General features: G+C 38.3%; 1 protein-coding gene across 4 annotated transcripts in view; it reads left to right on the forward strand.

Moving 5' to 3' along the window:
- The window catches only part of utrn (utrophin), a 194,525-nt gene that overhangs the window by 53,940 nt on the left and 112,917 nt on the right, over positions 1 to 27,668 (forward strand). For 3 of the 4 annotated variants that reach the window (XM_059527222.1, XM_059527223.1, XM_059527225.1), the window contains exons 35-52: positions 1,066 to 1,194; positions 1,504 to 1,674; positions 1,767 to 1,943; positions 2,915 to 3,043; positions 4,161 to 4,400; positions 5,043 to 5,215; positions 7,708 to 7,858; positions 9,307 to 9,482; positions 9,556 to 9,691; positions 10,474 to 10,623; positions 11,148 to 11,318; positions 11,649 to 11,750; positions 13,096 to 13,210; positions 13,296 to 13,498; positions 13,585 to 13,702; positions 15,539 to 15,744; positions 20,566 to 20,720; positions 21,458 to 21,647. In XM_059527222.1, the coding sequence (XP_059383205.1) occupies positions 1,066 to 1,194; positions 1,504 to 1,674; positions 1,767 to 1,943; positions 2,915 to 3,043; positions 4,161 to 4,400; positions 5,043 to 5,215; positions 7,708 to 7,858; positions 9,307 to 9,482; positions 9,556 to 9,691; positions 10,474 to 10,623; positions 11,148 to 11,318; positions 11,649 to 11,750; positions 13,096 to 13,210; positions 13,296 to 13,498; positions 13,585 to 13,702; positions 15,539 to 15,744; positions 20,566 to 20,720; positions 21,458 to 21,647 (2,892 nt within the window). Of the gene's footprint in view, positions 1 to 1,065; positions 1,195 to 1,503; positions 1,675 to 1,766; positions 1,944 to 2,914; positions 3,044 to 4,160; positions 4,401 to 5,042; positions 5,216 to 7,707; positions 7,859 to 9,306; positions 9,483 to 9,555; positions 9,692 to 10,473; positions 10,624 to 11,147; positions 11,319 to 11,648; positions 11,751 to 13,095; positions 13,211 to 13,295; positions 13,499 to 13,584; positions 13,703 to 15,538; positions 15,745 to 20,565; positions 20,721 to 21,457; positions 21,648 to 23,250; positions 23,859 to 27,668 lie in introns of those variants that run through there. The other variant, XM_059527224.1, reaches the window with a different exon arrangement.

The following is a 27,668-nucleotide window of genomic DNA, read 5'->3' on the forward strand; positions in this document are numbered from 1 at the left end:
AATGTGAATGAATATCACAACTGCCAAAACATTTGGCCACGACTGTACACACAAACACCCACAAACAACAGAGTTTGTGTCTGGAGTCTCATTTATCAGTAAATGATGGGGGAAGACCTTCATAATTACTCATTTGTATGCAAATTTAACTCACAAGGGAGGTTTCAGTCATTAGCAGTCTGTTTGGCAGAATTTCATTAATATCAAAGTTGGACAGCTTTGAAATTTAACTTATGAGCATAATATAATATAACGTAATATAATATATTATTATTATAATTATTATTATTTATCATTCTTGGAAAAGGAATTAAACCAATACTGGATGGACAACATTTTTGTTTTATATATTATATTGTAATGTCTGTGTATGTGTGTGTGTGTGTGTGTGTGTGTGTGTGTGTGTGTGTGTATAAATATATATCACTACCCAATAATCTAGAAATAATGTGAATGAATATCACATAATGTGTGTGTATGCTGTGTGTGTGCACTTGTGTCATATATATATATATATATATATATATATATATATATATATATATATATATATATATATATGAGCCCACATATATAGGAACCCTCGTCTCCATGTGTTTGTTCATGGTGTTTTCACTTCTCACTGCTGTGTGTGTGCACTTGGATGGGTTAAATGCAGAGCACGGATAACCATACTTGGGAAATGTCACGAAAAAAAAAAATAAATAAATAATAATTTTATATATATATATATATATATATATATATATGTTTGTGTGTGTGTGTGTTGTTATTATTATTATTATTGTTGTTGTAATTGTTGTTAATGTTGTTATTGGTGTTTATGTTGTCATTTTTTCCAATTCTTCCAAGAGGTATCAAATGCAGCAATACTAATGCATACATTCTTTTAAAAATGGAAAAATATGCATAATAATTCCATTTAACTACAAAATAATGGTACTATTAAAAATGTTTATATTTTAACAGCACTACTTTTTACCCATTATATTTCACATTTACTTTACTTAAAAATGCTGTATCATGCATACTCTGTGTGTGTGTGTGTGTGTGTGTGTGTTGTAGAATCACATGCGTGAGGTGGAGATGTTTGATGAGAATTTGGCTCATATCAGCACATGGCTCTATCAGACGGAGATACGACTGGATGAGATGGAGAAGATGCCTGCAGTCGAGAAAGAGAAAATGATGAAGGTTAAAACACACACACACACAAACACACACACACATACAGACTTGGTTATTTGTGTCATTTGTGTCTTTTCAATAAAAGGGAATTTTCAACAATAAATAATGTAATTTATTCCATCAGGATTTGTTTGGATTATTAATGTTAGGCTACAGTGTTGTTTAATATTGTTCTTTCATTTTTGTATTTTGGCAGAGAAAGTAATTACGTTTTGATAGAAGATAATAAAAACAAACAGTTTTTCCTAGTCTAGTGAAACATGGTTGCATGAAGATGCATTAATGTATTGAATCCGCTCTGTGTGTGTCTGACAGGCTGTGTTAGGTGAGTTGGAGGGAATGAGTGTGCGTGTGGACAGTGCTCGCGATCAGGCAGTAATCTTGATGACCAGCAGAGGCCCGGCGTGCAGAGAGCTGGTGGAGCCCAAACTGGCCGACCTCAACCGCAACTTCCACAAGGTGGCGCAGCACATCAGCTCTGCTCAGGTACGACTCCAGCGGCTCAGCACAGGCCTGAGTGGAGCTTGTTTTCCAAGCCGCGGCGCTGGACAGACACTCATTAGCCTATGTGTGTTCAGGTGTCTGCTGGTCTGGAGGTCAGACAGGAGGCAGTGCGGCCGCAGCAAGAGGTGACAGATGGGAGGTCTGCTCCTCTTCTCTCCTCCTCACAGCTACAGCTGTTTGAAACAGACCTACAGGCTACTATCAGAGCCCTGGAGCAACTGGAGAAAACACACACGCCTGATGATGACAGGGTACACACATCTCAAACACACATCTGATGAGAGTTTCATAAGTGAGATGGCATAACACTTTGTAGGTGGCTGTAAATTTATTTTAAAGGAATAGTTCACCAAAAAACTAAATTTCTTCCAAAAATGTACTCGCCCTCAGGACATCACAGATTTAAAAGTGTTTGTTTCTTCATCAGAACAGATTTGGAGAAATGTAACACTGCATCACTTATTCACCAATGGATGCTCTGCAGTGAATGGGTGCCGTCAGAATGAGAGTCCAACAGCTGATAAAGACATCACAATAATCCACAAGTAATCCACACCAGTCAATCAATTTGTCAGAAAGCAATCAATCATTATGATGATTTTTTACTTAAAAAGTTGCTTCCAGCTAAAATATGAGACCTATCTATAATAACAGTTCCTCCAGCAAAAAAAGTAATCTCCCCTGAATCAGGGGAGAAATCTGCATGGATCCAACACCGTTTACAAGCCAGAACAGCTTTAAACCAATATATGGCTGGATTTTGATGTAAGAGGAAAACATGGGATGGACTTTTTCCTCTGGAGGAAGTGTTATTATGGATTACGGACCCGTATTTTGGCCAGAAGCGATGATTTCAAGTTAATGATGCATGTGTTTGTTACAAACACGCAGCTTTTCAATTCACAAGATGTAAACTCATGGACTGGAGAGGTGTGGATTATTGTGATGTTTTCATCAGCTGCTTTTACTCTCATTCTGACGGCACCCATTCACTGCAGAGCATCCTTTGCTTAGCAAGTGATGGGATGCTGCATTTCTCCAAATCTGTTCCCATGAAAAATAAGCTTGATTGAGGGTGAGTACATTTTCGGCAAATGTAAAGTTTTGGGTGAACTATTCCTTTAAACATCAACTATGAGGTTTTGCACTTGCTCTTCTCTACATAAACAGCCGTTTAAAAAGCGTCATGTGTTTGTGCTGAATGAGTGTGTTTGTGTTTTAGCTGGATGAGGAGAAAGCTCATGTTGAGGAGGTGTTGAGGAGAGGAGAGGAGCTGCTGCTGTCTGTTCCTGACGAGGACAGAAGAGAGGACATCCGCAGGAGACTCCTGCTGCTCCAGACAGGCTACAAGGTCATTTCATGCACTCCTAACACGTCAGCCACGTAACGCCGGCTCTCAATTTCAAGCCACTTTCACATTTTATGTATTAACATTTCTGGCAACAGCTTTCGCTTTAGTAATAAATAGTATTGCTACTGTTCAGACATATCTGTAAAAGTAGTAATATTTTGCCTGCACTTTGTCTGTTACAACAGTGTTTCAGCTTTGTTATATCTTTGTTCACGGCTGTTATGGCAATTTTATGGCTCTGGCTATTTTACATCTATACTCACGCCTTTGTTACAGCTTTGTTTTAACTGTGTTTTGACTGATACAACAGTGTTTACAGCTGTTAAGGCTTTATTACAACTATAATTCTAACTTTCTATGGGTATTTCACAGCTGTGTTAAAGCTATGTTTTGGCTATGTATGTTAAGGTTGAGTACGGTATTATTTATGGATGTTACAGCTGTTAAAACAATGATTGTGGCTAACTCTGTGGTTGTATTATGGCTATTTTACAGATGTGTTAAAGTTCTGTTTTGGCTGCATTATGACTGTTACAACAGTGTTTATAGTGGTTATGGCTACTGTTTTTATGTGTGTTTATGGATATGTTATGACTATGTTGCAATTGTTTACAACTGTGCTAAAGCTATCTTTTGGCTTTTACAGCTGTGTTACAATAATATTTACAGCTGTTACGACTTTGTTACACATTTTTTTTACTATTATGACTACGGTTATGCTACAGCGGTGATTATTGGATTTGTTATGGCTGTGTTACAGCATTGTTTATGGCTACATAATAGTTGTGTCAAATTAATGATAGTTAGTTTTACATTTGTGTTATGGCTATTTTACAGAAACGGTTACAGCTATGGTACGGCACTAACGGCTATGATACAGAAATGTTTGCAGCTGTGTTACGGCTTTTATGTTTGTGTTATAACTTTTAACGCCTTGTTTTTATAGCTGTGTTACATCAGCATTACAGCAGATTGGCAGCTGATTTGCTTGTGTTCCCACAACAGATCTTGTTCACAAAATGCTATTGCATTGAAAAAAAGTTAAATGTGTGAAACACTGTATGTCTCACACTCAGTTCTTATATTCACTATATTCTCTCTCTGTGTCTCTCTGCAGGAGCTTCGTATCATCAGAACTCAGCCAGTTGTGCTGGAATCATCGTCTTCTCCTCCGCAGAGATCAGAGTCATCCCTCGCTCCTCAGGATGAGAGGAGCGCATCCGTCTCCCCGTCTGACTATCTGCTGGACATTAATAAGGTTCTGCTGGCCATGGCCGACAACGAGCTGCTCCTGAACTCCTCAGAGCTCAGCGGAGGACTGTTTGAGGATTTCTCCAGCCAGGAGGACACGCTCAGGGTCAGACACACACTACAGGAACTTGTTTAGACACAACAGTTTCCTTCATAACAGGCTTCAAGAAGTCCAAATGTGACCACAAAGCCAGTCATAACGGTTCATTTTTGGAAATTGAGATTTATACATCCTCTGAAAGCTGAATAAATAATCTTTCCATTGATGTATGGCTTGTTAGGAGGACTGTCTGAGTTTGTCTGAGATACAGCTATTTAAAATCTAGAATCTGATGGTGCAAAAAAATCTACATATTGAGAAAATTGCCTTTAAAGTTGTCCAAATGAAGTCTGTAACATTACATATTACTAATAAAAAATTAAGTTTTGATATATTTGTGGTACAAAATATCTTCATAGAACATGATCTTTACTTAATTATCCTAATGATTTTTTGCATAAAAGCCTGGTTAAGTGCTGGTTAAGACTGGTTTTGTGCTCCAGGGACACAAATATCAGTATGCTAGTTCAAGTGTTGGGGAAACTGCTTTGAACCTAGCTTGCCAAACTACAGTCTACTCATAAAGTATAAGCTACACTGTTGAGCATAATAACGTCCTGTTCACTAGCAGTCTAAACTGATGGGAGCAATGAGTCTTTTCAGTTGTTCTGTTTGTTTGTATTGACTTCTCTGTGTCTCTGTCTCTAGAATATAAAGGAGAGTTTGGAGCGGCTGGGAGAGCAGGTCGAAGTGATTAATGAGCGCCAGCCAGATGTGATTCTGGAAGCTTCCAGACAGGAGATGGCACAGATATCTGATGCCCTGACACAGCTGAACTCCGAGTGGGACAGAGTCAACCGCATGTACAGCCAGAGGAAAGGGTGAGCCTCCAGTGACTCTGCATTCTCCTATAATTCCCTGTCTAGACGAGCAGTCTTTCACTGTGTCCCCTTTATGGTCCATAGTCACACAAAAAACATTTGCATTTCATTTGTTGGACATGATCGTAGTTATTGCATGAAACCAGTGATGCATACAGTATGATAGATGTTAATATTGCATCTCTAGTTATGAAAGAGGTCATCATAATTACCCATCTCTTTAATTGTAGAGCTCTTCCAGTTGGATGTGTGTGAGTGTTGGTTGCAGTGGGTTAAGAAGAGTTAGCATTTAAGCATATATTTCCTCATTTCCTCCTTATGGGAGGTAGATTTCTTAGTGTTATTTTGGCCTTTCCTAACATGCTAATGGAGGAGTCCAGGAAAGGATGTGCTTGTGCATTTAGGATTGGGGGCAGCAAATGTAATCCTTTTAAAAACCCATAACAGTCGACCCCTAATCTGAATTTAGTTGGAGGGAGGGAGGGTATGCCCTCTCAGGACCGACCTATGGAGTCGAGAAATATGTGCTAATGATTGGTCCATAGAGAAATGTGTCAAGTCCCTGCATATTATAAATGCATGAGGAGAGAGAAACCCATGCCATTATCTCGCTACTCAAACCTTCATTAATTCTGCCGCAGAGTGCTTCGGATTTAAAGAAGCATCACACACTAATAGACATTTTCAAGCTAAATTAAAATTATGAATAATACCATCAATGCTAATTAGTAAAAAAAAAAGGCCTTTGTAGTATAAGGATGATTACATCAGAATTATAATTTATCAACATGGGGCCGTGCATTATCATGCTGTAACATGAGGTGATGGTAATGGATGAATGCACCCCCCACCCCGGACCCCCAATCCAGTTAAACTGCACACATTTTAGAGTGGCCTTTTATTGTGGCCTGCCTAAGGCAGACCTGTGCAGTGATAAAGCTGTCTAATTGATATGCCACACCTGTGAGGTGGATGGATGATCTCGGCGAAGGAGAAGTGCTTGCTAACACAGATTTAGACAGATTTGTGAACAATATTTGAGAGAAATAGGCCTTTTGTGTACTAAAGTCTTCGATTTTTGAATTCAGCTCATGAAAAATGGGGGGAAAAGTGTTGTTTATAATTTTGTTCAGTGTAAATATATATATATACACATGTAGATGCATTTATATTCTTATTTTATATTATACATATATTTAATATATACTGTAAACATAACATATTTTCTTAAGTATATACATTCATGTGTGTGTATTTATATATACATAAAAATATACACAGTACACACACATATATTATGTAAATAAAATATTTTATTTTGGATGCGATTAATCATTTGACAGCACTAAATAATATATAAATAATACAAAAAGAAGAAAAAGATAAGAAAAATTAGAAATGCAAAAAAGTTCTACTGTAACTTGATTTAATCTAATACAGTAACTTAATTTCTGGATTGTTGTGAATATAATGTCATAATGCTAAAACAGGCTTGAAATAGGACCTAGACATGTTTTCTTGAGAATGGCTTCAGAGCTCAAAGTTAATCATTTAAGAGGGAGCTTCTTCTCTGAGGTGAGCAGGATTTCATCTCTGTCAGAAGTCAGTCATACAGGAAGTTGAAGTCAAATCTGCCAGCTTTCCACACTGTTAAACAGAAATGTGACCCAGTTACTCTGCCTCTTTAATAGACACCCGCTGACGTGAGGAGGAACCAGTTCCCTGCCCAAAAGACCAATATGCATTTCCAAAAAATGATCCTGGCTGAATTATGCTGGGGTACCAGTTTAACCATGCTGATCCCCAGTGAAGTCAGACCGTTAGAAAAGTGAAGAAGGTTTAGTTTAGCTGGCTTAGTATGAAACAGCAGTTACTGGTTAAGTAGCTTGAGCAGACCAGCTTTTACTTAAATCTTAAGTTACTCAGCTTATTATAGTATTTATTCATATTTTAAATTAGTCTTTCGTTTTTATATTTTCAGTTTTTATTTAAATTTTACTTAATTTACTTTGTGCCTTGTTTTCTATGTTTATCAATAAAAATATATATTTGTATTTAATTAGTGTTTTAGTTTGAAGAATATTAGCATTTCAAGTTTTTTTTTTTTTCTCTAATATTTGTCCTTTTTTTATTTCAAGTAATGAAACCAGTTTTAGTTAACAATATCAACACTGGCACATGCTCATGGTTAAATGCACAGTGATCTGTCAGATAGCTTTACAGTCTCTTTTGATGAATGTATGGTCAGCTCGAGCAGCTGTTTGTGTTGGTCCTCTCAGAGAAATGAGTTTATGATGCTGAGTGCTTGAGGGCGCTGTCTGTCTGATAGATTTACTGGGGAGTGGTATCAAGAGATGAGATAAACGATTTGAAGCACACAGTGCTGTTGGGTTTAATTGAGGAAATGCATGTAATGTGAGGAAATCATCGCTTAGATGAGTGTGTTTCCTGCTCTGATGTGTGTGTGTGTGTGTGTGTGTGTGTGTGTGCAGGTGTTTCGATGGAGCTGTGGAGGAGTGGAGGCAGTTTCACTGTGATATGAACGATCTCTCGCAGTGGCTGAGTGACACTGAACAGGTCCTGGCTGACGGGATCGGACCAGACGGAGAACTGGACCTGGACCGCGCTCGTGCACACCAACAGGTCAGACGCAGGGTCAAGGGTCACAGATCCAATCTGTTATGATCTGCTTCATAATCACATAGTGGTTAACGGTCTGCTAACCGATAGGTTGTAGTCTCAAATCCCAATGATGAGTGAACTGAGAAACGAAAGCGTTTTATACAAAGTTCAGATAAACCTAAAAAAAAAATTTTTTATATATATATATATATATACAGTTATGTTCTTTTGGGTCAGTACTTTTTTTATGTTTTAAAGGGACTGTAAAGATGTGTTTTTATCAGAAAAAATAAATAAAAAATTGAAGCAGCAAAGCTGTTTTCAACATTGATAAATATCAGAAATGTTTCTTGAGCAGCAAATCATCATATCTGAATGATTTCTGAAGATCATGTGACACTGAAGACTGGAGGAATGATGCTGGAAATACAGCTGCGCATCACAGGAATAAATTAAAGTTTAACATGTATTCACATAGAATATACCTGTTTTAATTTAGAATAATATTTCACAATATTACAGTTTTTATTATATTTTTTGATCAGATGAATAGGGAGCATAAGAAACATCTTTCAAAAAATCGTACCTCAAAAATTTGAACAATAGTGCGTGCAAGTTATAAACATGTTAAATATGAATTTCTAGAGTGGATTTTTACAAATCCTTGATAAGCCAATGGAACATTTCCATTATGGTCAAATTTGTCAGTAGATATGCAAATCGTGACAGACATTTTGTTTGACAGATTTAAATGCATAAGCCATTTACATTAGCAAGGGTAATGTATTTCAATTCAGTTATGCTTTTTATGTACATTTGCTGCCTTGCAAATAATTTTTGCACTTACAGGCACACGTTCTTGGGTTCAGGGCTGGAATACATTTCAGTCCATTTAAATAAAAGTGTCTTCTACATGCATTAATGTCAGTGTAAATGTCAACCAAATTTCATACTCAGAACAGAAAAAAAATCACAGAACATAATTCTAGAGGAGAGTAATCATTAATCATGAATGTTAATAGAGATCAGTGATCATTCTGTGAGATGCTTATTGATAATTATATGATAAAGTCAACAAGCACGTTGAACTCACAATTAAATGTATAAAAGAAAGATGATTTCCAGTATATGAGCAAAATAAACTGCCAACGTTTGCTCGACTGATGTGACATGAGTGTGTTGAAGAGTCACAGTCGTCTCCTCCTTCAATTAACACACTGAGAACTCAAACAAGGACATTCGTCACTAGACTCGTGCGTGCTTAAGTGTGTCTCACAGTCTGGCAGAGAAAGTGTGTGTGTGTGTGTGAAGTGCTGAAAGAGGGCGAGTTGAATGTGAAATTGTCCTCAAATACAAATTAGGGTCAGATGCAATTTCTTGCCCTCATTTGCATATGAAGAGAAGTGGCTGCTTCCTGTTCGTGACGGGTCATGCGTCCATTAACCCGGTGTGTGTGTGTGTGTGTGTAGGACCTGGAGGAGGGTCTGGCCTCTCATCACTCCGTGCTGGCGGTTCTGATCCCGTCTGGAGAGCACATCATCGGTCAGGTGTCGTCACCTGACGCCGCTCTGCTGCAGGAGAAGCTGGACGCTCTGAGACGCCGCTGGACACACATCGAGAGCGAAGTGTGTGAGCGCCAGCACAGGTGAGCCGGACCGCAGCACAGACTCACATATCAGTGTGTGTGTGTGTGTGTGTGCTAAACGCTGTTTGTGCAGGCTGATGGGTGAGGATCCGGCCGTGATGGATGTTCTTCAGAGGACCGCTGCTCTGGCTCAGTGGCTGCAGCACACAGACGTCGCAGTGGAGATGCTGCCGGTTTCAGCCACCGACAAGAGCCTCAGAGAGCTCAAGGTTCGACACACACACACACACACACACCTGCATCATCAACTAACTGCATTGATGGTATTCAAGAAAAGAAGAACTTACGCTGTAGTTTAGTGAGCAGTTTTTACTAGTAACTTATTATAATAAGCCTAAAATATTGGCTGTTAATTAGTGCTTATAAAGCACCTATTCTTCATGAGCATAGTCTACATCCCTAAACACCTGAACTTAACAACTACTGCACTATTAATGAGCAGCAAACTAGGAGTTTCTCAGATTGAATCCATAGTTAATGGTTTGTTAATAGCAAGAATTGGTCCTTAAAATAAATATATTTATTTTTAGTTTTAGTTTACATTATTATTATTGCTGTTGTTGTTCGAGTAGTTAGTCAGAAACTCCACTGCTTGGTCTCTTAGTCTCCGTTCTTCAGTGTCACGTGGTCCTTCAGAAATGAAAAATGCTGATTTAATACTCCAGAAACATTCTTACTCTTATCTTATTTCTTCTTAAGATTGTCCATGTTTTTGAAATTCAAAAGAACAGCATTTATTTGAAATAAAAATGTCAATTAAATGTATCTACTGTCACTTCTGAAAAATGGAGTGGGCCCCAAATAAAAGCTTTAAAAAAAAAAGAATGTTAGTGTATATATACTGTAAATGCAACTATTAACACCAAAATATCCTCAAAGCTCAAAAAAGTTATTTTAATTATAAAGGCATTTAAAACAGTAGATAGTGCCTCAGAACCTCTGCTTTAACCCTTTAACCCCCCCCCCCCCCCTCTCTCTCTCTCTCTTTCAGGCCTTGACGGAGGAGATGGATGGACAGAATGAGACTCTTTCATGGCTAAATAAAACCGGCTCTCAGATCTTGTCAAACTCCAGCCTGAGTCCTCAGGACAGAGACGCTCATATGAATCAAATCAGGCAGATAAACATCAGCTGGAGTAAAGTACGAGCACACAATTACAACAGATTCTCTTTCTACCTGTTATTTTAATGTCACCCTCATGTTTTCACATCTACATGACTGTCAAAGGAGACGCTGCAGTGAGGACAGGTTTGTAGGCCAACCTGCAAGCAGCATGAGCCGACAAAAACCAGGATTTTTATATTTAGAATGAGCCACTTGTTAGCAAACAAGACGAGTAAAAGCTTAAAAGAGCACATGGGTTTACTGTTGCATTTCATGGCATAAAATAAAGCATGAAGATATCTTGAGCTTGAGCCATTCAGAAAAGCCATTGACACATTTTAGCGATAAAACTCAATTCTGGGTTGTACGTTAACCCTACTGCATTTCCTCAATGAAATTATTTCACATTTTTACTGTAAATCTGGCCCTGACACAGGCTGATGCTGATGATGTCAGAGTGGCCATATGTATGTGGATGAATGAGGCAGGCTCATCCTGCGCTCTGTCACTACTGCTGCATGTGAATGACATGTTGTGTGTGTGTGTGTGTGTGTGTGAAGGCGAGTCGTGAGCTGCTGGATAAGCTGCGTGAGGTGGAGGGTCGTCTGCAGACACACACACCGCTGCAGGACGAGAGGTACGGCCAGTTTCAGGAGCGCATGGAGCGACTGGGAGACTGGGTTTACATCAGCAGCCAGTCTCTGAGCCACGTCACACCCACTGAGAGACAGGTCAGACCCCCACACCACACCACATCACATCATCATATCAGTCACGGAAATATGAACTACCTCAGACCTATTTCATGTCAAAGTGGTTTTGGCTGACAAAAAACATTTGGAAATCATTTCAAAGAAGAATTAGGGGGGATCAGTAAACGATCAATGGTTTACCGTGTGAATAATACACCCTCTATATGCTCTAGTTATGAGTACTTGATTTGATTCTGCCATCAGTTTCTACCCAGCTCTGTCTGTGAAGTGTTTAGTCTTTTATGTGTTGGTTTAGTTCATCCCAGTGAATTCAGGATCTCTGACTGATACTGATCTGTGTTTGTGTAGCTTCTGGAAATGTCCATGCGAGAGCAGAAGCGGGAGCTGGAGGAGCTGTTGTCCTGCTCCATTGAGCTCCAGAGGAAACAGCTGCTTTTACCACAGGAGAAGGTTTGTGTCGTCCAGGGAGAACTAGAACATGTGCTGTGCTTCAGTTCACTTACTTTTCATCATTAATAGTGCAGTGCCAAAACAGTAACGAAAAGTCATGAATTTGACCTTAAATGAACTGAGCTTGATGCTAAAGCCCTCTTCACACTAGTGTGATCGATATCAAGAGACTTCCTCTTTTTCATTTTCACTTCAATTTTTGATTTAGTAAATTAGTTTACTTCCATATAGTTAGTCAGTGCAGTAATGTAATAGTAGTGTAGTGTAATTTTATTATTTTTAGTTGACATGTATTGTTTAACTACGAGTGTTTCTTGATCATTTTAGTTAAACAGTAGTTAACCTGTCTTACACCAACACAAATGCTTTTCGTAGGCAGTTTGTCTGTTGTCACTTGTCATACAGTGCATAATAAAGATTGTGAAGTCAAACAGAATTGACATTGTTTACTGTAGGAGTAATTCTTTTTCAGATATTGGTGATGGTGTTCATCAAACCACACCAAATGCAAGAGTAGAGATTCACTTCTGTTATTCTCTGTCACTTAGCAAAATACTCCCTTCATGAGTGTCGCCACATCCTAGTTTTTTTTAAAGCAGCGGTTTGAGGCATGTGATCAAAAAATGCAAATCATGCTGGTTCGCCAGCTTTCTTCAGTGCGAAGGAAAAGAGATTAGAGTGGTCCAGAACAATTAGCAATGCAAATGTTTGCATTAGTGTTCAGATTGAAATATTTGCTCCAAATATGTATCTTGGTGTGAAAAGACCACAATACTATAGTCAAGCCAAAGATTAATCAGACACCAGATAGCATTTTTTATATTTTTATACCAGTGGGTGCAAGACACTGTGACATATTATAGCCGAACGTTCTTCACACAGTAGACTACCAGTAAAATTTGGGACCAAAAAGTATTCAGACACATGTTTATCTTTAATTGCTAATGCTATCTTTCTACCCCACTGACTGAGCAAAATTAAGCATCAGTTGGTGATCAGTTGACCTACACTGGCATTATCTAACCGTGTCCTTAAATTTAACAGCTGACAGCTATTCAACACAATTCATTTGTGAGACAGATGGGATGGCATTATCTAGCTCTGACACCGTTTAACTTTGAGTTCTTTTCATGTTTTATTACCATTTTCCAAACTATAGCGAATAAACTGTGATCATGTGACGAAGTGTCTTGACTTTCACTGAAAAGCCTGTATTTTCCCATCTACCGTCAACTATTTTAATATATACTGGAAGTGTACACACTGTTACACAGCACTTACACAGTTCTTGTTGATCAATAGAGCGATGGATGAGAATTCAGACGGTGTGTTTGTGTGTTTGTAGAGTAAAATCGAACAGCTGGCTGCAGAGTGGAAAGCTCTGGACGCCAGACTGAAGGAGACGCCACAGGAGCCTCTTTCTCCGTGGACACAACAAGTGTGTCAGCAGCCGTTCACAGGTGAGCGCGGTACGGACAGGTGAAGCGGACTCTCACGGTGCTCTCCCGAGTGTTTACTGTGTGTGTGTGTGTGTGTGTGTCTCAGCGAGCGTGCCGTCTGCGGTGCACATGGTCAGTGTGATGAGCGAGGAGCGGCGTCCCAGTCCAGAGCAGGTGGGCCCCGGGGACCTCCACCAGACGGCCACAGAGCTGGCAGACTGGCTGCTCCTCATCCACCAGATGCTCAAATCCAACATCGTCACGGTGGGAGACAAAGAGGAGATCCACACCACCATCGGCCGCCTGCAGGTCAGGCATGAGACCCTGTTTGAGGATGTTTGGCAGAAGAGCTAGGAACCCATCTCATTTGAAAAGGTGTTGTGTTGTGATTGTAGGTGACCAAAGCAGATCTGGAGCAGAGACATCCACAGCTGGAAGACATCATCACTCTGGCGCAAAACATCAAGAACAAAACCTCCAACCTCGACGTGCGCACCTCCATCTCTGAGAAACGTGAGCAGATCTTCATCATCATCTTCAGCTGAATTGTCTTTAGTCTGAATCCTGCTTTCAGTATTGTTCTTAGTCTTAGTTTCAGTGTAAATGTGGCTTTGACTTAGAGCAGGGGTGTCAGACTGAGGGCCGGACCAGAGAAAATGTCCCCTTGTGCGGGCCGAATTACCTTTTGTTTAACCCTAGTTTGCTCACAATTACATTAATATTAACCACAATACAATTTACAAGAAAAAAAAATCAATTTACTAAAAATCTAAATCTAAAAAAAACTTTTTTTATAAGATGATGCTAGGTTATTTTAGGGGTGTGCAATATTGACACAAAATGTGTATGTGTATATATATATATATATATATATATATATATATGGGCGATTCTTAGACTTCATATATACATATATAATTTTGGACAAATTCCTTTTTCTTTGTCAAACTAATAATAAAACCACCTTAAAAACTTTTGACTACCTTTCTATTATGATTTTTTCATACGTTTTAACCTCATTATAGGTGTCAAAATCACGGTTTTAAATATTGCTTGATCAGTATATTTATTCTTAGTCATTTCCAAACATGCTGTACCTTCAGGGGTGGTTTTAAAAAGTAAGTTGAATAAGATAATTTTGCATACATGAAATGCTAAGTATTCAAAGCTAATCAGTGAAGCTATCTTCCATTTTTTCACAAAAACGCTACAGAAATGTCATTTCCACCACACTGCCCTCTGTGATGGAAATGACATTTATGGTTGCAAAGTAAAAATGTATATGGATTGTGAGAGTAGATTTGTATAATGCTTTTTATATTATAATATATTACACTACTTTCTATATTTATATTTATATTATGATATAATTTCCAAATTCTATTACTTTTACATTAATTGGTTTAATTTGTATCTATTTTGAATGAGTGACTCATTGGTCAGTGGTGTGCTGTGAAGCATATATCTCACAATGTTGAAATTTTGATGCACAATTTATTACTTATATTTTTGCCTTGCCATTAGTTGTGTCTTTTATTTACAGTATGTACTGTAACCATTAATCTGTGAGACAAATCAGTTTTATACATCAAACTTAGCATTACACTAAAAACAGGAATTGAGAATATTATTGATGAGTTCTAAGAATTTTTCTAATAAATATCTCTACTGCTTCTCTACATTCACATTAATTCATTGTCATTTCCATCACCCAACACATTTTTTTTTAAAAATATTTTAAAAGGTCTCATCATACAATTTTAAATAGCCTGTCTGCCCTTCCAGGTCAAATGCTTTCTTTTGGACATGTTTCAAAATCACCAGAAAAATTGCCACCCAAGCATCAGTTAGAATGCAGCTATCATCACATTATCCTCATGCTACTCGAGATTGTGGCGCTGCTTTGAAAGCTGCATGTTAGGTGTCCCGACTCCTGAGGCGTAATATCCACGTAAATAAATGAGCAATTTGTTCCGCCCTAATCTTTAGTATTAATCTTCTAAATCTTTCTTGTGAATCTTAATCATTTTTGATCATCATCCTAGTCTAATCTAATGTGCAACTTTTTGTCCCTTTAGATGTTATATCCATTCTTTAATGCATTAAATATATTCATTCTTGTTAGAGTTTTTCAAGTTGTTGTTTTTATGGTCAGGAAGTACCGAAGGCTTTGACAAATTGGCTATTGTTTTATAAAAATAAATAAAAGAACAAAAGTGAACACGAGCGGTGGTTCTGATGAATAACACATCACAGTAAACTGAGGACGTGTATTAATGGAGAAGCATGCGGAAGGCATCTGTTGTGTGAGATAGTGAGACTCATTCCTCTCTTTCTGCTGTGTGTCAGTGGAGAAGGTCCGCAGCCAATGGGACGGCACACAGCACGGCGTGGAGGCGCGGCTTCTGCAGCTGGAGTGCATGATTGGCCACAGCGACCAATGGGAGGAGCAGAGGAACAATCTGAAGGTTCTGATTGGTCAAAATGAGATGCGTCTGAACAACCTGCTGCAGCTGAACCGGGAGCCGCTCACCAAACAGATCAGTGACAACAAGGTGAGATATTGACCTTTTACCTGTGTGACCTCTGAGTGTGACCTTTCACTGAGTAAGAATCATGTGTAAAGATTTGCTGCTCTTCCAGTAAAACATCATTTTCATAAGTCTCAAGACTTGGTCTCAGCTCCTCAATTCTTTGTCTTATCCTAGTTGGGAGTTGCAGACAAATGCACTTTCCAACAAATAAATAATGTTTTCGATTTATTTGATGACACTGGAATCTGATACGGTTTGATTTGTAGTCGAGCGAAGAGAAGAAATCAATTTTTGCACTTTTTGTCATTTAATTAATTTTGTAAGTGACCCTATTAATATCATCTGAATCTTAGCTCTACATGTTTCCTTACAGATATTTGCACAGTCTTTCACTAAAGTGGCTATTAAAGTGAAGAACAAACACTCATGGTTTGTTTTGTCAGGGAGTGACAGAATTACATTGCCTTATTTAATTAAATGTCCAGAGTGGCCTTGTAAGGTACATGTTCCAATTAAGCCCCCTATGATTTTTTCAATGAAAAAGCTTCACATTTTTTATTAAACAAACACTTCAGATGTGATTATTTTTTAATAATCATCCATTAGATTACATCTTAAAGGAGTAGTTCACCAAAAATGAAAATTTGCTGAAAATGTGCTCATCCTGAGGTCATTCAAGATGTAGATGAGTTTGTTTCTTCATCAGATTTGGAGACTTGTAGCATTACATCACTTGCTCACTGATGGATCCTATGCAGTGAATGGGTGCCATCAGAATGAGAGTCCAAACAGCTGCTAAAAACATCACAATAATCCACAAATAATCCACACTAGAGCCCAACCGATATGGGTTTATTGGGGCCAATACCGATATTGGGGAGTAAAAAAAAGGCAGATATCGATATATCGGCCGGTATTTTTTGTGTATATTATACTTGTTCAACGGATCACAAATCTCATGGTTTGGATCACATTACAGTTTTTTGACCCATGGATCGGATCATTTTTCGGATCAGCATGAGAAAAAAAAGAAGAGACAAGTGAACAGCCAGTAAAAATAAGAACAAATTAAAAGCATAGATAAATACAAAACAGTGTTACAAATAAAATAAAATTGATAGTATTCAAATACAGAAATGTAATAATTAGGGAAAATAACACTGCATAGTGTATACTGTATAAATCAAATATAGATTTTTATCACAGCTGTTTTGTTGTTTGATGATCATTAATGACAGCAGCAGTATTTATAGGCTGCTGTCCCTTTAAGACCTGATGCACGGATCTCATATAATGATACAAATCACATCCCATTTCTTTCTCAGCTGTTTTCATTTACTTGAGACGTAACTGACTGCGTTTACCTGAATGAATGTCGAGATGGGTATTGTGTCATAGTTTTATGTGTATATGTCTGTTCAGAGGATTCAGTTCAGTCTTAGTTCGCATGAGTAACAAATCGAGTTCCCTTTTGCCTTTTCCCTCTGGAATTGTTTAAAATTCACTTGCGTGTATAAAAATCAACAAATGATAAACTTGATACTCTACAATGATAAAATGATACTCTGTTAGGGTTAAATATTGCAATTAATCCGCGGATGCTTGAATGCTGCCTGAACAAGAGACCTCTGAAGGGAAAGTGTTGACTCCACCCTCATTAGCCCCCCGGGATCGCTAGATCGGTTGGCGCTGTACTGCGAATTTAACCACCTGTAACTGTAGATGTAAACTATGATTGTGTTTGAAAAGGTTCCTCAAGCTGAAGGGATCCCCCGAATTTGGTGTGGATTCGCCATACCATTATAGAGATATGGACATTCAAAGTTTCAATGGTTTTCCACAGACTTAAGCTTTAAAGCATTTCATCCAGGTCACCAGTAACAAACAATGGAGCATGCTCTGCTGGACAAAATAAGTAATAACCCCATTTCAAGCATTGTATCCTCGTTACATGTTCTGAAAAAAATTAAATAATAAAAGTTAATACCGGTGGCATATTTGCCCATACCAATATATCGGCGACAGGCTCATATCGGCCGATAATATCAGCAAAACGATATATTGGCCGGGCTCTAATCCACACCACTCCAGTCCATCAGTTAATGTCTTGTGAAGCCAAAAGCTGCATGTTTGTAAGAAACATATCCATCATTAAGATGTTTTTAACATCAAATCATTGCTTCTGTCTGAAATATGAGTCCATAATCCATAACAATGCCATATTTCGCTGTCAATGCAGCAAGCTCCTCTTATTTGTAGGCGTTATCATCCCTATTCGTTTGATGTCACTTTAATTTATTTTCTCATCATGCTCAGTTTCTCCCCACAATATAGCTGAAGTTCATTAATTCAAGAATGAGTGCTGAGCACAGGAAATTCAGTGCATGTGGTTTTATATGGGGTTTGATGTGTTTATAGCTTTGTGGGCTTGTTAGAAACAAAAAAAATAGAGTTGCTCCTATTAAACTCACTTGACAAAAGAGTCATCTTTCTGGTTTATAATAAGAGACAGAGCATGAAATCTTTTTGTGGCTCAAGAAGCTTTCCATTTCCTTTGGTTATCAATAGCTCGCTACAGATATTATTAAGTTCCAGTGTTCAAATACAGATGATTGCTTTTAAGTACTAAGCAAGTGAATCACATGAGTTCGGCATTTGCTTTATTTATTTTTCAAATGTATTCATCTTTTAGTTTTAAAATTCCCGTCAGTATTCAGACAGATTCTTTGGGCGGCTGATCAAGCTCAGCAGATTACAGATGCAAACATTATTAGGGTTACTTCACGTTCATTTGAACTCAATGGAGGGCAACAACGTTTGAAGAAATTGATTTGCTTTCTGCAGGTTGTAGATCACTAGAGCTGAAAAATCCTGAAAATCAATGATGAAAAAACACATTTCATTATCGTTTAGTTAGATATGTGCGCTCTGGCGTAAACCCAGGTAATATAAGCTTATAAGCATTGAGTTTGATGTGGGCAGGATGATGCATCGTGCTTTGACATATTGATGCTTATCCCATTTCCTGACATATTCTTATCTGTAAATGTGCAAGATTGAAAGACATGCAAGTATTTACAGCGAGGGAACATTCGCTTCAACCAGCTTTATGCTGACGACACAGTTATCCTTGTGTCCGCAAAAACAACTGCACTGGCTGGTCAGCAGTTAACACAGGCTTTACATAACATCTCAAGATGGCTTCAGCTGTCCCATTTAACTCTAAACACACAGAAAACCTTCTCAATGTGTTTTTCTATCAACCAGAGGTCCCCTGACAGCATCTTTGAGGTTCATGAAACGAAATACTTGGGCATAATCTTGGATAAACACCTGAAGTTTCAAAGTCAAGTAAATCATGTTTGCAGGGAAGTCTAATCAAATCTGAACTGTATTCGTTTTATTAGAGGAGAGTTGTCACATCATGCGGCTTTATTGTTTATGCAATGTATGCAATGGTTTTCTGACATTTGTCATACTGTATAACAGCATGGTCACAAACATCAGCGTCCACTTTGAAACCAGTTATTTCTCTATATAAACAGGCAATTAAGATATTTGACAAAAAAAACAATGAGATGGCATCATTGTGATATCATACAAAAAAAATAAGCTTTTTATTTTTGAAAATGTTGTAAATTTTAGTATTTTGCAATTGACTTTTAAATGTTTGAACAACTGTGTGTCAGCACTGTTCTCCGGCCTCATGGAGAGGTGTCAGGGCTCTTTTAGACCTTCCACCAGAGCCTCAGTTAGTGGGGATTGCGTGCACCTGAAGTTTAGACCTTCTTTTGGACAGTCTAGCTTCTCCTTCAGAGGGGCTACACTATGGAACGCTCTCCCCACTGGATTCAAATTGCAGAACAAAATTAACATCTTCACCAGAGAGCTCGAACAGTGGCTTAAATCGGGCCAAAGTTGTTCCCATGTGTAAATTGTGCCGAGTTTTGTTTAACAATGTGTTTTTTTCTATTGTAAAAGCCACTATGGACAGGTGTTGAAAATTAGCACATGTGCTATAACACTTTAAACAATGCATCTGGTTTGTCCAATGTTATTGCTATGTCCATATTAAATAGTAAAAAATATATATATATATATATAAATGTATATTGGAAACAAATTCTAGCAAATACTTGAATGTTGTGAGTAAATAATATTTTAATTAAGCTTTCATTCATATATTAATGAATACCAATAACTATCAATGTAATGATTTTGCTATGCTGTTCTAAATGATTTTAATTTTACAAATATTTTGAAAATAAATGCTAATAAATACTATTCCTAATATTATAATTTTGATGATAGGTAATATTATGATTATGCTTTCATAAAAATATTGCAATAAATGCTAACAAATGCTACTGTAATAATATTTACACTGTTAAATACTACACATAAAAATCTGAAGGATTATTACTGCACTAATATTAATTTAATATTTATGTGTTTAGCTTCTATTTTAGAACATCTCTACGTAGTCGTGCACCTAATATGCACAGGTGTAATTGTGGCTTTTGAATTAATTCTCACACACACACACACACACACACACACTACTGAGACGTACCTGTAGGGGATGCTAGAGTCATAATTTCACTGCCTTATTGTTTGGTATCCATATATTATTCAAATGTTTTAAACATGAGTAGATATTTCAGTGTCTGCCTTAGGTTAGAAATACAGATTTTAAGGTTGTTGACAGTGTTTTTCTGAAGGTAAAGTTACTCCCTGCAGCGATGGACATACGTGAACCAAACATCACCTGACTTCTGTAGCGACTCCACTTGTCGTCTGTTTAGATGGTAGCTTTATGTATTAATTTCTTTTTGTTGTCAGGTGTTCCTGCAGGAGCTCAGTCGAGGACAGGAGAGCGTGACGTCCTTTAATGAACTGTCCAATCAGCTTCTGCAGGAATATGCCGCTGATGACACGCGCAAGGTCAAAGAGGTCATGGACAAAGTCAGCACGGCGTGGAACAGCGTCAATAACAGGTATGTGCTCACACATCGGTTTGCATGTGTATTTATGAGTGTTTTCATTTCCCCAATCTCTAAATCCATAAACACACACAATCACACTAATGTTCAGTATGTACAGGTATCACACACACTTCTCCACATGCTGACCATCATTACATCTCCCTCCATAAATGTTATCACTGTGGCATGTAATAAATACTCTTGTTATTATGCTTCCTAAATATTGCAGTAATATATGCTACCATCATAAATATTACAGTTATTCAATTTTTATGAATTTTGAAGAAATGTCATCATGATCATATTGTGGTAATAAATACTACAGCCATAACTGTGCTCTTACGAATATTTCAGATATAAATACTACCATAATGATATTGAATCTATATTATCAGAATTATGCTGTCATGAACTACTACCATTCTAGTTTAGTAATGCATTGGATCATCATTATGCATTATAAGTATGATATTGTTATAATAAATGCTACCATAAAATGTAAATAATACTTTACCGTAATTATTCACACAAAATACTACTGTAAAAATATAGTAACAAATCTTATTGTAATTATACTTTCATAAATACTACTGTAATAATTGCTCTATTAGATACTACCTTGATTGTGCTTTTACAAATACCATGTAAATAACTGTTAATAAATGCTTCCATGACAATATAGTCTGTGTGTTAACTCAGTGTTTTTCAGCGTGGTTGATTGTAGTGTTGTACTGGTCTGTGGTCATCAGGGCTTCGGACCGTCAGGATGCGCTGGATTCAGAGCTGAAGTCTCTCCAGGCGTGTCTCCGAGAGCTCGAGTCCTTCCTCAAGTGGCTCCATGAGGCGGAGACTACGGTCAACGTGTTATCTGATGCCGCCCAGAGGGAGGAGCTCTCGCAGGACTCCGCCCACATCAAAGAGCTGAAGGGGCAGCTCGGGGTAAGAACATGTACTTACTTATATTCCATCATATCCGTTTGGGACGAGAGCCAACTGTGCAGCTTTTTTGGCATCCCAGAAGTCTTGCAAAACCAACCTGTCGGATTTGAGATTTTCCAGTTGCCAGTTTTGACTTCTGCTACTGAAATGTGTGCAACACTCAGTGTGTGAACTGCAGAAGAATCTGGAAGATTCGGGAACTAAAGTGCATTTGAACTATATTCAGTTATCTCTCCGTCAGTCCTCATTAGTTCCCTCGTCAGCCAGACCGCAGTGTATATGTGTAATCAAGGTACAGATCACTGAGACAGAGCAAGTCTTTCTTTTCTTCTCTCTCCTCCTGTTAGATTCATACATCACAGTTTGATTTCTATATCTGCTGTCTTCTCTAATACCGACTGTACGCTCTCACTGTCTGCTAAGGTTCAGCAGCCTACACACTACAAATGCACTAAACGCACTCAAACAGACTGTCCCGACTCTCAAGTCGCACCAATCCATTGAATAATCTTTTATTGTCATGTTGCATGGCAACAAATCTCATTTTTGCAGCCGTGAAGGGCGCTGCGAGGACATTTGTAGGGTCGTTTGAAACCAAAGTGAGCAGCTGAGTTCTTTGGTGAAGGCCGTTAGTGAAGTGCACTGACGATTGTCACTTCAACATCTGAGTGCAGTCCTCAATACATTCATTTGAAGGTTTTGGGGCTTTACAGGCTCAAAGCTATTCCCACTTTTGCATATTTTTGTTTATTTATTTGTTTGTTTATTATCATTATTCCATGAGCTCTGCAAGTGAGTCCCTTATAAGGTGCATTTGATACACATAATGCGCAAAGAAAAACAAATCTAGTGCCCTAAAAGTGTACATGAGCTCATGATTGGCATTTTGTTGTTTACTGTTGTTTGTTGCCCATCGATCTTTGTCACTGTACAACTGAATCCCACTCAGATCACACTGACTTGCTAGTGGTCAGTGTGACGAGACAGACAGACTTCTCGAACTCTCATCAGGAGATGGAGAGAGAGACACAGATCTGAGATGCAAACCCTGAGTGTGTGTTTACCCAGAGACTGCAGTGAGTCTAACCTCTTGTTTTGTGATGTGTTTCTGAGTGAAACGGCAGGATTTGGATAGTGCACCCCCCATAAGATGTAAATTCTGTCATTATTTACTCATCCTATTTTTGTCCCACACCTGTGTGACTTTTTTCTACTGTGGAGTGCAAAAAGAAGATATTTTGAAGACTATTATAGATATTATATATCTAGGGGGGTTAATATCTGTACTCTAATTATAATATTATGGTGCTTTTGTGTCCTTTTGGAAGCTTGAACCTGAAATTAAACTTATTGCATGGAAAAGTGTGACCAGCACATTCTTCGAAATTTCGCATTTTGTGTTCCAACGAAGAAAGTCAGTCATACACGTCTGGAATGAAATGTGGCCAGAATCTTCATTTTTGGGTGAACGATTCCTTTAAGGACGTAAATGGGTCAGTATTGATTTCATGTTAGCTTTGTGAACGTTTGTCGTCAAGGGTCATCAGAAGTAGCACTTTCACACGGCAAAAGAGCGAGTGGTTTCCATTTCAAATCATTACTGTTCTCCTCGTGTCTCCCTCATTTCTCTGATGTGTCTCACTGCTCTAATTCTCCCTCTCTCAGGAGATGTGCTCTCTTTCAGTAAAGTGTGTCACCCTCATTCATTCCCTTTATGAATTTATACACTCTCTCGTTCTCATTCTTTTGGTGCTGGAAGAGACACTCCGTCTCTTGAACGCTCTCCGGGGTTTGTATCAACCCTTCCCTCCCCCTTTCTCACAGCATCTTTCTCTCCCTCGCTCATTGTCTTTTTTGTGGTTCGGTGTTAATTCTCTCTCTGTGACTCTGGTTTATTGCTGGAGAGAAGCGAGCACTCCTCGCCGTCTCAGTCCTGACGTGCTTGAGTGTGTGCGTGTGTGTGTGGGACATGTTTGTCAGGGCTCGTCACATTTCGGCTGGTGGTGGGGGATATGTGAGCGTGCGTGAGTGAGTGTGTGTGTGTGTGTGTGTGTGGCGGTGAGGATGCATGCTCTCAGACGCTGGCAGTCGTGTGCTGGCAGAGTTAAGATGATGGCTGTAGTTCGGACGTCTCTGCAGAAAGTGGTGGTCTTCTTACACCGGCTCCAGAGAATGGCGATATCCTCACCGCGTTACCAGAAACTGTGCAAGGTCAGTGTCTTGTGCACACACTCGCTGAAGCGCTTTCATCCCATCTCTGCTAGTTTACGGTAGTTGGATTTAGTTGGGTTAATTATGAGTTCTGTTGAAGTTCTAGTTAAGCAGTTTCTTGGGCTTTCTTTCTAATGCTTCTTACTTTTTTTATTACCCCCCTCCCCCCAATTCAATAATCTTTTGTTGTTTTTTTTATTTCGTATTTTGACAAAGTCTTTTTATAGTGCTTTAAAAATATGTATGTTCTGTTCTTTATACCAAATGGCAATATTGATAACTCGTACAAACCACATATATAACCGGTATGAACATTTGAATGACATTGATTTAATTATCCTTGATGAAATTAGATGTGATATCTCCGAATAGTGTTCAAGAGTTTGATGTGAACATTGATGTAGTTTCCAGCTGTTTGTCGTGAGATGACCAGAAAACCTGTCCAAACCACGTTAGAGAGGAAGGAACATTTAAAAGAAATGAATTTGATGTGAAGTATGAGAGATGTTAAAGGATTCCTGTTATTAATGTTGTGTATGGGTGATGATCTGTTTAGCTGATGTCAGCGTGAGCTTTCAGCAATCAACCTTTGAGTGTGTGTGTGTGTGTGTGATAGAGATTAGAGAAAGCAACAGCTGTTCTGATATTCAGTGTTTAGCTGAAATCCTCACGGCGTTGCTGAGAGATGAAGAGCTTTTTAAACAATAGCGAGTTCATCTTTGTGTGTGTGTGTGTGTGTGTGTGTGTGTGTGTGTGTGTTTTAAAGAGACAGCAGCACGTGGCACTGTTGTGTGTGAAAGTGAGACCTGGTCTCTGTTATTGTAAGATTAAGGAGTTCGCGCCTCTGAAGTGGGTCATATGTAGCACTTGTTTTTGGAATTTTGGAATTCTTTCACAGTTTATTATGTTATAAATTAATGCAGTTCTGTAATTTATCGTTTTCACCCCTTTTCTGATCTTTTAAGTGTAAACCATTAAACAAGCTGTTTTTGTTACTGTTTTTTTCATATGTAAATGAGCACTTTTGTGATTGGTTAATCAATGTGTGTGGACATTCCATCATTCAATCGGAGCAGGTCTAGCTACTAAATGCTGATTATGTGTTAACGTAAATATATGCAGTTATATATTAATATAAATTCAGGGAAGATTTAAGATGATTTCGCATGAAGATTAGCCACTTTTGCTGCCTATTAGATATGACAGAATAAAAAATAATATTTTTTACATGATAATAAGAGTTTTGTCCTAACTATCAATTGCCGTAACAAGTCATAGGACATTTTCTGGAGTGGTAGACATCGATTTCTGTGGATCTGCTTAAAAATCCTGCTCCATCATACACGTACTGATTTTGTGCATGATTTTCACTTTCAACTGGGGAGAGCTAAATGGCTTATTACTAAAATCATCACAGTGTGTCTGTCTGGTTGGACAGGATGCACATTTCAGTAAATAGTCTGGGTGTACAGGGAACCGAGTTTTGGTTTGTGAATGGTGGAATATGTCACATACTACATCCAACCTAACGTGGATGTAGTAACAAATCAAATAGTAACAAACAAATCGTTTTCATGATGTAACCCCTTAAAAAATCAAACAGCCTCAAGAGTCAGTTTCAAGAGTGTTTCATTATATGCAGAAAAGCAGTCAGTTTGCAGCATTTATAACAGAAAACAATCTCACTGAATTCACCTGAGTTTCTCATGTCTCGATTAAGGGATATAAGGAAAGGTGGAAATGTTTAGGTCCTTTATGATTTGTTTTGTTTCAGTCAAGATTTCTCAGTGGCTCCTGTTTTTCAATAACATGGACACAAATCTTTGTCTGATCAATAAAGGCTCAAATTCTGTGCAAGAGTTTATCAGAAAAAGTACAATCATGCTCTGACTCCCAGTAGAAACAGTAAGAGGTTATACAAATCTTGTATCCAGGACGGCTCTGCGCCTTTCCTGCTATGTAAATGAAAATTTGTATCAGTGCGACCATAAGCTTTGTGACTGTCAGTCAGCATGTGTCACGTTTTCAGCATGGATCTTAGTTCATGCAGAACATGGGTGTTGTTTTTCTTAAATATGTTGTAAAGATTGCTGAGCGTTTTTGTCCGTGGCTAAACGCTTCACTGTATTTGATGGTTTCACTGGCTTTTATAACGCTGCAGATGTGTTGCCCATGCTGTTTTTTTCCAGCGTTGCACACTGTTGTTTTGTTTTGCATTGTGTATGATTTTTCAATTAACTTAATTATCAGTAATTAACTCTAAATTAAAAAAAATTACTCATCGGTTCATGAGTCCCATATGTGAAATCCATCAGACGAAACGTACACACTCTACGAGCACCAATTCTACCCTGAGGAACATAAGGTACTCCTCACTCGATTAAGCAGCCCTAGGCCAGATGGAGGCAGTGTGGTGATCGTTTAAACGTCCCAGGGCGGCACTGCTGGCTCTGCACCCTTGGGATGGCATCAGTCTTTCTGCGCTCCATTACTCTCTCCTGGGAGGCATCCATCTTTTGGAGATCATTCCAGACTCCAAAGACATGCTCTCCTGTACCTCCTCCATATGTGTGAGGGTGAACATCGTTGGAAACTACTGGCTTAACAGGCTAGTGTTCAGAAATATGAAGCTTTTGTTTAAGTGCTTGACGCAGTTTTTCAATTAAAAATGTCTAGTATGGTACCATTTTGTAAGGTGTCATGTTATGGTAGGACAACTCTTCAACGAAATGAACCAATGTTAATGGTATTGGTGTAGAAGTGCACAAAAATGATTTTTCTGAACATTTTAAACCGTAAGCATAAGTTAGTTTAAAGCACTTAATACAGAGTACGTGTCATGTTTAGAACAACTTGGCTCATGTACTTTTCCTGCAGCAGTTCACTCGTTATGTAATTTCACAGCATCACAGTATATCAGTAAACAATATTGTCCCATCCATGGACATTCAGATTAAGTAATGCATGTTGAAGTTTTGCACATGCGATGGTGAAAACTACACTGTATTTTTTCCTTACAAATGCGTGTCAAACTGAAAAACACCTATGAAAAATTTCTATACAGTTACTTGTACTGTTACACCCCTAGTATTCTAGTATTTTCTAGGTGGATGAACTGCCGTGATGAAAAGCAAATCATTATCTTAAGGTGGGACTGCTTATTTAGGTGAATGTAATGCAAAGAAGTTGGACTACTTTAAGTTGATAAACCAGGGGTGTCCAAACCTGCTCCTGGAGGGCCACTGTCCTGCAGAGTTTAGATCAAACCCTAATTAAACACACTTGAACCAGTTAGTCAAGGACTTACTAGTCAGGTGTGTAGAAGCAGGTTGGAGCTACATTGCTCCCCCTGATGCAGGATCAGACACCCCTGGGATAAATTGATTGGTGGATCTCCATTGTTAATTATTAGTAAAAAATTGTATCCACATAAAGTGCATACATAACTACGACTATTTATTCATCTGACTAATCTGCAGAAGTTATGAGTGTTGCCTGGTGACAGGTGCGATGACAACTGTGTAAGCATATGTTTAATGTTTTTGTTTTGCATATGTTTTTACAAGAAAAGCCTCTTCTAAACATGCAAAAGTGTGCAGTGTTGGGAACCATTCTAACATGGTTGGGAACCATTGGAATACCAGGCAGGAAATATGAGGCTTTCGTTAAAGGACTTGACTCAGTTTGTCCGTGTAAAATTGTCCAATTTGGGACTAGTTTTCTAAGGTAGATCACTCATGTAAATGGTGAAGGTAAATGGTAAATTTTGTGCAATTGTACAAAAAAATTCTGCAGGAGCTCACTCTGAGT

This window comes from Carassius carassius, chromosome 37 (assembly GCF_963082965.1).
Source record: "Carassius carassius chromosome 37, fCarCar2.1, whole genome shotgun sequence".
Taxonomy (NCBI): Eukaryota; Metazoa; Chordata; class Actinopteri; order Cypriniformes; family Cyprinidae; genus Carassius; species Carassius carassius.